This window comes from Hylaeus volcanicus, chromosome 3 (assembly GCF_026283585.1).
Source record: "Hylaeus volcanicus isolate JK05 chromosome 3, UHH_iyHylVolc1.0_haploid, whole genome shotgun sequence".
NCBI lineage: Eukaryota > Metazoa > Arthropoda > Insecta > Hymenoptera > Colletidae > Hylaeus > Hylaeus volcanicus.
The window spans coordinates 2,261,638-2,272,112 of NC_071978.1; the positions used below are offsets into that span (position 1 = coordinate 2,261,638).

A 10,475-nucleotide genomic window follows, 5' to 3' on the forward strand; every position below is an offset into this window, starting at 1 on the left:
ATAAATGATTATTATACATTTGGTACTTACAACTTGCCATACGCAATGAACAAATTTGTCGATCCAAAGGGTACAATTTCAAGTTCATTGGGCACGATAACGTGAGGGATATCCTACAAACGAAAGAATGAATATTATAATATTTAACACAAATTTACTAGACTTGATCTGCGATTTCTTATTTAAAATCGAGCGAATACTATTCTTATTTTGAAAAGTTTTATAGTTTACCGTATACTGTATAGAACGGAACCATCGGGGAAAATACGAATGTATACATTCGGCATAATAATATTGTGAAAATGTCCATCTTTCTCGTTCGAAAAGAACAAATCTGGCATCCAAACACGACTCCCATCCGTTAACGTTAAATATTTTAGACGACCTGTAACGTTACACACGAATCGTATAATAAAATATCATAGCATATTGCGCATTTTAAGACAGTAATACGTGTTGTGAACTTCTATTTTAAGTGGAACAAAATATCAAGTCTCAAGTATCAAGACGGATGATATAATAAATATTTCGTGTTTTAAGACGGCACTGCATAAAATGGCCCAAATAAACCGTGAAAAACGGGTACGGATTAAATACTATAACGGTTGATTTGATTTATTAACAATTATTGATTTGTTTAACAATTATTTTGTAATCAGTATTGTAACATATTTTAACGTTATAATGTTAGTATAAATAAGATCAATGTTATAAATTTCACAAATTCATAATACCAGTAGGAAAAATATTAAAAGTTATATTTACCATCAAGATCATCAAACTGTAATCGTTCATCCAGCCATTGTTCCCGGAATGTTAATTGTACAGAATATTCCTGCAGATGAAAAGAAACGGAAATAATTAAGTCGAGTAAATTAATTTTTATAATTATAAAGTAAATAGCAAATTAATTAGACTCGGAACGACTATTAGGAATCTCTATGAGAATAACCGAATATAAGAGTTCGTTTCTGAGTCAGTATAGCAAAAAAATGGGCAATTGGAGGAATATTAAATGAAACGTTGGAAAGTTGAATCAGCGGGGATATGGTAATAGTTCTATATTCTGAATAAAAATAATGAATAAACAATTGAACGTGATACTTTCATCAAACGATTTATCTTGCGTTCAACTTAAAATTCCTACGATCACTTCTAATTATAAACTTAATTTATGTAAATCGTTAAGGACATAAATTAACAGGGCTACAAAACAAATCGTTTACGCATTCTTAATGCTCTGTTTCCAAATAACGGAAGTGAATAAATAAAACTTGTGAAGTGAAGGTGAAAAGAAAAGTTAGCTAAGAACGAAATATACTCCTATAACCTTTTAGCAATTCTGTAATCATGTCTCGGCTATCCTACCTATTCAATTCTGACATATCCTATTATATCATCCGTTCAAGTTAAAGATGAAAAAATTTAACAGCGGATCGTTATATCATAGATATTTCATTGATCGGTTGAGAAACGGTTGAAAAAGAAGACAACTCGTGTTTCTAGTCACCGACCGTTTATTTCTAATCGTTATAACACTTTTAACCTTGTCATAAGTCTTCATCGGTAAATTTCTTTTCGATAAATTTATGAATGTAAACTCGAAGCGATATAAATATATAAATTGTACATATTTTTTCATGACTATTCTGAATTTCTTCTAAAACGTTTTAATACACGAGGGATATAATATACTTCACAAAAGTTACACTACTTAATAGTAACGAATAATATTATAATTTATACACTGTATCCCACGAATTCGACAGCTGAATAGCCAAGTTATTTCAAATAATACGCGAAAATGTGTCGTGCAAAAGTTGTATGGTTTGAACAAACATATAATTTGAAATTAATGGTTTTCCTACAAGTATAAGTGTAAAAGAGATGTAGAGTCGAATTGTTTTTTTTTAAATAGTATGATCAACTTTTTATTTGGTAATTATAGAGAACAGGTACATCCTCACCGATTTCGATGATTTTTAAATATGTTGTAGAAATCAACATTTTGAACAACTTTTTCCTATACATATAACCGTCGCTCGGCCTTAGTTTCCGAGATATTTGCAAAATACCATTGCTGCTACAACAATGAATATTGCGTATAACTACGCGTCTGTGACAGCGTGTGTGTTGTAAGCGTTCAGTCGTCGATTGTTGGGCCGGAATACACATACGCGACTGTGAGTCTGTATGCGTTAGCTATCATTCGCTGGTCGGCTCGGGTTTCAAAACAATCGACGACTGAACGCTTACACACACGCTGCCACAGACGCGTAGCTATACGCAATATTCATTGTAGTAGTAGCAATGATATTTTGCAAATATCTCGGAAACCAAGGCCGAGCGACGATTATATGTATAGGAAAAAGTTATTCACAATGTTGATTTCTACAACATATTTAAAAATCATCGAAAGGATGTACCTGTTCTCTATAATTACCTTTTATTTTGTATAAAAAAAAAGTAGTAAAAGTGGCAAAAGTGGACCTTTCAACTGTCGTATCGACCATTGTCTCGGATTGTTTGAAATAACGAAGATACTCAAAAGATCGCAGTCCTTGGGATACACTGTATGCAGAAATAGTAATTTGTATACATTATATTTGCCGCAATCGCGTTGTTCTGTATCTTCATCGTTACGTTGAACGGATAATAATAGCATTTTAAATGTAATAAGATACCTCGTTCAGTTCTTTAACGCTCCACGACTACTTAAAAATATGAATGCAATTAATATAAGACAAATTAATCGGCTACTTTCACTTTGCTGTGATTCGTTTTCGCAAGTATTACCCAAGCACACCATATTGTTATTTCTAAAATCCATATTTGCCACTGGCGTATTATTACCAGATAAACTTCGATAATTAAACCACGTTAGAAAACCGAATGATAAGTGTTTTTCGTAACTTTTTTTTTTATAGAGAAAAATTCTTTTAATTTTTTTTTTAAACTTCTTTAAACACTGATATCTTTTTATATATTCCAGACATTTAAATTACGGAGATATACATAAAGTTTGAAGGAGATCAATCAATTAGTTTTTCAGTTATCATATGCGGTGACTGATGCGGTAACCATTACGATGTCTCAAATTATTCACAACAATATGGAAACTCGGGATTTCGTTTCGGGGGTCGTTTTTACTCGTCGGGTCGTCTCGTAATCGAAACGAAAAAATAGTTACGTTATTATCGTCACTTGAACTAGATTTCTGGAAAGTTTCAAACTTCTGTCGACTGTTGGAGTCGCCGAACTTCGAACCCTCGAATGCGCGAACGAGAACGAGACAAAGGGCCAATCGTTAAGGAAGCTATTCTTTCTCTCTTCTACGAGAGTCTACGAGATTGGTCGCAAAAAGATTAGCCGCGGAACCGTTTCGGAGTGTGGTTCAAGTGAAGTGCACACTTGCTGCTGCGAAAGGTCGCGGTTATTTATCCTGGTTTTTTGTTTCTTGACCAGGGAGCGTTAAAGAACGAAGGCCGGGTGTCGATATCTTGCTGAAATGAAAAGTCATGTTGCAAGGAACGGCTGAAATGTAAGTAACGAATTGTACGGTATATATTTATGTATACACTGTGAAAGACAATGTAAAGAGTTCATGCAAGAAGCAACGTCGAAGCTAGCTACGTCTCTACAGAAACGATTCGAACTAGCAGAGCTAATAGTTTAAAAGTAGTGGTAAGATACACGCGCGCACACCCATTCGCGCACACACATGCGCGCACACACACATGCGCGCACACACGTACACAGATATATGTATGTACATAGCAGTAAACGACTAGCATGCACGTTAGCTCACAGTTTTATTCTCCCAGCCTGGTTGGATTTGTCCACATCGACGGCATCCTGTTTTTGTTTTTATTTTGGGAGAGGGTGAGGGTTAAGGCAAGTGCTTCCATATCTGGTTTGGTATCTGTTTTAAATATTTTATCGATCGTCATCTCTGATAACCCATCCTTTATTCTTGGCAGGGTACAACTTCGACAACCGGAATAGTCGAAACCTAGCCTATCCTTTCGGTTTTGTTTGTTTAATAACAGGTTAGTTATTAAAGGCCAGTTCCTAGTCGCAAACAGTTACGATTGTCCACAAGAGTTTCTGAAAATTGAGCAATACGTCGCAAGAATGGAGACACTTCTCTGAAACCTTCAGCTGATCTTTTCATTTCTGTCTCTTTCTCGAAATTTGTTTGCTCGCTAATCTCACGCCGAAATCGTACACTGTTTGCGTGAGTTTGTTCGTTTCCAAATTCGGTTTGATACACTGAATCGCAAAATATAGTGAGCGAAACGTGGCGAAAATGTTCCTCGTCCACTTTACATTCTCTTAGAAAACTGTAACTATGTATTTTCGGCAAGAAATAGATTCTACCGAGAAAACGATACACCAAAACGCTGAAGAATATTTCACGAAAGAAACGTGTAGTTGGTTCTATAGGGTGTACTATCAGACACTGTAATTTGATAATAAAAATACAAAATACCGCCATACTTATAGATCTCCTGTTTAACTTCTCCCAATGGATTGTATTATTTCTTAATGCGGTATTTTTCATTCGCAATTGTCCATGGAAGAAGATAATACTCGATTTATCGAACACGTTAATTCGTTCAGATTTAATCGTCGTTAACCATTAGACATTTTTCGAAACCTCATCATTTTATAATGTGGTATGCAGACGTTCTTTAATTTCAAAGATCTAACCGCTGAATTTGTTACCGAATAAAAATATGTGAAAAAGGCTTAAAGCACCATTATTTTTATTATTATTGTTACTATTTTTATGGTAAACTTGTTTCGGTCTTTCTATTTATTTCACCTTTTCTCTAGAATGCATATAGCGCGCACTATGTATAAAATGTAAACAAATGATGACATAGCGCCTTGTAATGTAATTCATGGATGATACTTGATCGTTTAAAATCCCTGATCGACTTAACACAAAGCGATACCTTGTCGCTTCGTTCGGCTCGTTCGCTTTCACTTTCATGAATACATTACACTCAAGTGGTACACGACAGCTAATAATCAGCCTTCGGTAAAGATCGCATTTTAGAACATAAGAGATTTTATCAAGTCAATTTAAATGTTCGAGTTTTATAATTATCTTATCTTGAAATTTAATTATTAATAATTATAAAAGTTTTTTAGCAATTGCCGCTTGGTTCAAGCATTAATATTCATAGTGATTGTGAAATATTATAACTTTACTTCGATCGGATATTGAAAATTGTTTTAACATTAATTAATAGATACACAGCGTTTTAAAACAATCGGTAGCATAGTTATTCATACAACAAAATTCCAAAGATTGCCTCAGTTTTCGCCCGCTAAACTAGCATAGCTCCTTAGTAGCCGCTAGTGTATCTAATGTTTTATAGTCAATACTGGTAGTATTTCACTTTGGTAATAGTATTTGCAAGCTTTATTTAGAATTCTTTCGATTGTATATTTTCGGTCGCCTACAATAATGAAAAATAATGATATAAATAATAATATATTTTACTTGATACTTGATCGTAAGTAGAGCTAACAATAAGTTAATGATCGCAGTTTATGCTTGATATACTTTTTTATATTTGTGTTATCCAAAACAGCTCCTAGATTCTAGAGCCTAGACGAATGAGATAAATAATTCGTTAAAATTTTAAAAGATGGGTAAAAACATGGCTAGGCAAATGATCAAAGTTAATACCGTAATTGACCTTTGGGAAAAGTGTTTCGACGAATTGCAATTGCAGTTAGCTTTTTCAGAGGTCAAACGGTGCACCGATATTGTTGCGTGCCGCGTAATTTCAGACTGTTAAAGTACCCATGCTCATGTCATGGATAATTGGTCATCGAAACACCATTTGAAAACCCTGTATTAAATCCGCCGTTTTTAATTCCTGATTTTCAATTCAGATTCGCAATCATTTAAATCGACTCACTCTTCACACTTTGTTCGGTCACATAGGATCCGGCATGTTGAATTTAGTAATTTTTAGTTCAAATTTAGAATCAACGCCCTCCAACATCTCTGTATACCGAGTTTCATAAAGAATCGTTTTAAAAGGCAAAATGTAGGTATATTTATACCTACCTCTTCTTATGAACTTTGATGGGTGGTTTCATCTTCTAGATATGAAAACGGGACAATATAAAAAAGATACATGTCAAATGTTTTTCGATGTTCTCCACACGTTCAAAATTTGAAGCGGACGCCGAAAGAACTTTCTTTGTAAACGAGAGATCGCCCAGTTGGGCTACCCACGACCAGTCGTATCTAGACTGCGGATTCTCATGCATTTATAGAAAATATTAATATGCAAGAAACTACGAAATGTACACAATATGCGACAATATAAAAAAAATATTGAAAGTGAAGTTCATGTTATAATATTTTCAGAGTAAAATACATTTCTATTTAGGTTGAATTTTTACAGGTACCTTCGCAAAGATCTTACTTTGCATAAAGATCCACAGTCTAGGCATAGCAGGATAACAATCACGAACCATAAAATATTGTTTCATAGAAAAAATGTAATAGCCAAAACAGAGGGACACTTACTTAGAAAACAAAGAAAATCATTAGAAATAATGAAACACCCGAATAACCTCATGAACTACCGTAGGAGTCTAAACGAAAAATAAGGCACGGGGATTCGAAGCCACGATCCTCGGATCCACAGTCGACCGCTTTACCTACGCGAACAATCCCGTACCCTATGTTTCGTGTACTTATTTGACTCCTTATAGTTGGGTATGGGAGGCGCGGACACTACACTCGGCCTTCCTGAATTGACATTCATTCGCCCTCGATGTCTGTTTTCTCGGGTTTTGCGTCTCAACAATAGCGCGCCGCACCCTCTTTCGCCGAAGTCCCACTCCGACCGCACCTCAAGTTGCCCCTTCCCCGAAGTGTGCTCCCCTCTCTCTTTCTCTCTCGACGCCTCACTGCTGCCCGCTCCCCACCGACATTGTTGTTCATCGTCACTGGCCGGTCCTCTGCCGCTGTAACCCCCCATCCCGGACGAGCCCCCATATGTAGGAATCTAAACGAAAAATAAGGCACGGGGATTCGAAGCCACGATCCTCGAATCCACAGTCGATCGCTTTACCTACGCGACCAATCCCGTAGCCTACGTTTCGTGTTCTTATTTGACTCCTTATTGTTGGGTATGGGAGGCGCGGATACTACAAATTTGAAATTTCGAATTAATTTTGGAAGAATTTGACTCCTCTCTTGAAACTATTACAGCTTGGACACGTTGTTCTCGATGATAGGTGATAGTGAATGGATAGGTAGGCCCCCACCACAGCTTGAAATGGGATTCCCTGCATGTCGAGTTATATCAAACAGTGGTCAAGTTCAGTCGTGCTTGCATCGTTGCTCCCACAATCAACACAATGGCTGAACATAGAGCGTGGCATTATCTTTCTATATACCTTAGACAATTAATAAATTGTGACATTTAAATTAAATCATAGTAATGTCCAATAATGCATTAAATTCGACAAGTAGTAGCTCTACACAGTCCATCCCCACTATCACCTTCAAGCTTATTCATTGTTTAGCGACTGTCGAGCATTTAACGAGGTTTCTCTTTCCATTATCAAGATTCTCATGGAATTATCATTCGCCCTCGAATGTCCGTTTTCTCGGGTTTCGCGTCTCGACAACAGTGCGCGCCGCGCCCTCTTTCGCGAGTGTACTCCCCTCTCTCTTTCTCTCTCGGGTTTTGCGTCTCAACAGCAGTGCGCTCTCTTTCGCGAGTGTACTCCCCTCTCTCTTTCTGGAACGGTGTTCTCTCTCAACGCCTCATTGTTGCCCGCTCCACCGTTCTTCGCGTGGCATTGTTGTTCATCGTGACTGGCCGGTCCTCTGCCGCTGTAACCCCCCACCCCGGACGAGCCCCCATATGTAGGAGTCTAAACGAAAAATAAGGCACGGGGATTCGAAGCCACGATCCTCGGATCCACAGTCGACCGCTTTACCTACGCGATCAATCCCATACCCTACTTCGTTTCGTGTACTTATTTGACTCCTTATTGTTGGGTATGGGAGGGACGGACACTACATTACTATTCCAGTTCTATTCGTAACACGTTTTTCCTTCAGTTTTTAATCGATGGCAAGTGGACTATGAGATTGAGCCGACCAATGATTCATGACGCGAACACCGAGACATTAAGGGGGAAAACCACATTAAAAGCTTAAACATTAGGTGTTTCTCGTGATTTATTTTACGGTCAACAATTTTCTTAATTTTTGTTTAACTTCTTCTCTGTAAAAAACGTATTCCAAGAAACACTTAATACTTGGACTCATAATGGGGTTGGAGTTGTTTGACGCCTGTAAAAGCTAGTTGTAACGTTTCCGAAATCCCGGTACATGTTCCTGTAAAAATCATGAAATCCTTAAATAATAAGTAAAGTTTGCAAAGACTACTACCAAGACAAAGTTTAATTCCCTCTTGAGGCAGTTAGTTTGGTTATTATTCGATTTTGACATCATGGATCGGATGATCTGCGCGATATTTCGTATTCATTTAAGTAAAGTGTGTATCCTGTAAGTAAAGTGTAAGTGTGCATGTGCATGTGCGTGTGTGTGTTTGTGTGTGTGTGTGGTAAGTATTAAAATGAAAGAAATAGAACGTGGAACAAAGACTGAAAGTAAAGAAAGAATATCGTTTCACTGAAATGAATGGTACATACCATGTTGTCCTTTTAAACGTCGAGGAAAACCATACGAAATGTTCCTGCATGGAAAAAGTGATTTTTTTCTATACATAATTACGGCCAAGCTTCTAGCAACGAGCTAAGCATATTTGCAGTGATTTTCCTTTTAGAGTTTCCTTCGCCATAAATAATTATCCACGTATCGCCAGACTGTCTTTGGTAATTCACGATGACAAACTAACCGTGAAATTTCCAAAATATCGCAAACGATTCTTTAATATATTATAAATGACATCTCGAAAGTTGTCGTATCTTGTCATCGAAAGGAGTCTTGATCCGTAACATTGCTTGGCCAGGTACCGCGTGTTATATTGATGTCGGAAAGTACCCCGACGATCGCGTAATTACTAATTACTATTCAAGACGTTTGCAAGTTTTACAATCGCGCTGAACACGTAACAAGAGTAGGTTGTCGCCTCACGGACAACAATTTCACTTCCTAAAGTAGCTCGAAGAGCAATCCCTCTGCCAATGAACGATATCGATGGTGTGATCGATACGCAATTTCTACTAGGTTGAGTAAACGGTTCGTTCACGTTTTCCAGTTATTCGTATCACGTTCGTACGAATAACGAATATGCAAATACAGTGCCGTCTTAACGCGCGGGCAACGTTAAACACATTTGTGGCAGTATCGGTCACTGCAATTTGTTACCACTTTCTCGCACTACGTCTACGTTCGTTCGACAAAATTATCGATGGCGGCCCTTCGGTCTTTTTCTTCGCCTGCGATATCTGAACGAGACAAATTTAACAAGTGACCCTGTCAAGACGGCCCTGTGTGCAAATACAGTCTGACAACGATCCGTACTCGGTTCTGTTCCGCATTTCTTAGTCATGCTTAGCATTATTTCGTCGTAAACCCCAAGCAAGCATCTACGATTCGATTAACACTAGGTTTACGGAGATTTCGTATCAGATTTCTGTTACCGAGCTAATGCTTTAATAAAATCAGGTCGATTCACTAAAATTAATTAGAAGGCTTGAACGAGAACAAATTTGGTACGCGCTTCTCTCTTTATATGGATAAAAGTCGGCATAAATGGCTGACGGATGACGTTAACGATTTCTGTAAAATCTTGTAAAATTTGAAATTGGTCAAAATGACCGTGCTCCGTAAGCCTACTGTTAATTTAAAGACGATGCACCTACGATTGACAATCGAATATTCGAACGAACCTGTTTGCTCATCCCAAACGAGATTCGCAAGAAACACCGACCCTTTGCTTGTTGTTCCGTAAACAATTCCCACGATACGGTCACGCATCGCGTAGACCAGCCATGATCCTTTACCAGATGAGGCCTACACGATTTGGCTGATGGTTGAATGAAATTTGATACTCCCCACGACTGGATGCTATCCAATGATAAATGGACGACAGCGATACAGAGATAGACAGATAGAATGGCGCAAAAGAGAGAGAGAGAGAGAGGGGGGGGGTTGGGGGTGGGGGTGGGGAAGGGTTAAAGAAAAAACGGATGGTGAGAATGTATAAAGGGATTGATGAAAGGACAGGGCTGAGTGACTGGGATATACATACATATGTAGCATGCAGTTATAGAAAAAAAACGAATATGCATGATCTGTGATATGTTTCAATAACAATCATTTTCTGTCATCTGAAATATGTAGAATATTGACAGGATACGTTATCTACGCACATGGAGAGCGCAAGGACTTCGGGATCACTGATATAGAGGGTGTCCCAGAATTAGTGCAAGAACCAGAAAGAGGAGATAGCTGA

The 10,475-nt window shown here is 37.6% G+C and overlaps 1 protein-coding gene across 11 annotated transcripts in view; it reads right to left on the minus strand.

Moving 5' to 3' along the window:
• The window catches only part of LOC128873897 (glutamate-gated chloride channel), a 50,967-nt gene that overhangs the window by 8,988 nt on the left and 31,504 nt on the right, over nucleotides 1-10,475 (minus strand). For all 11 annotated transcript variants that reach the window (XM_054117891.1, XM_054117890.1, XM_054117886.1 and 8 more), the window contains 3 exons: nucleotides 766-835; nucleotides 232-385; nucleotides 31-113 (listed from right to left, as the gene is read on the minus strand). In XM_054117891.1, coding sequence (XP_053973866.1) covers nucleotides 31-113; nucleotides 232-385; nucleotides 766-835 — 307 coding nt within the window. The remainder of the gene's footprint in view (nucleotides 1-30; nucleotides 114-231; nucleotides 386-765; nucleotides 836-10,475) is intronic.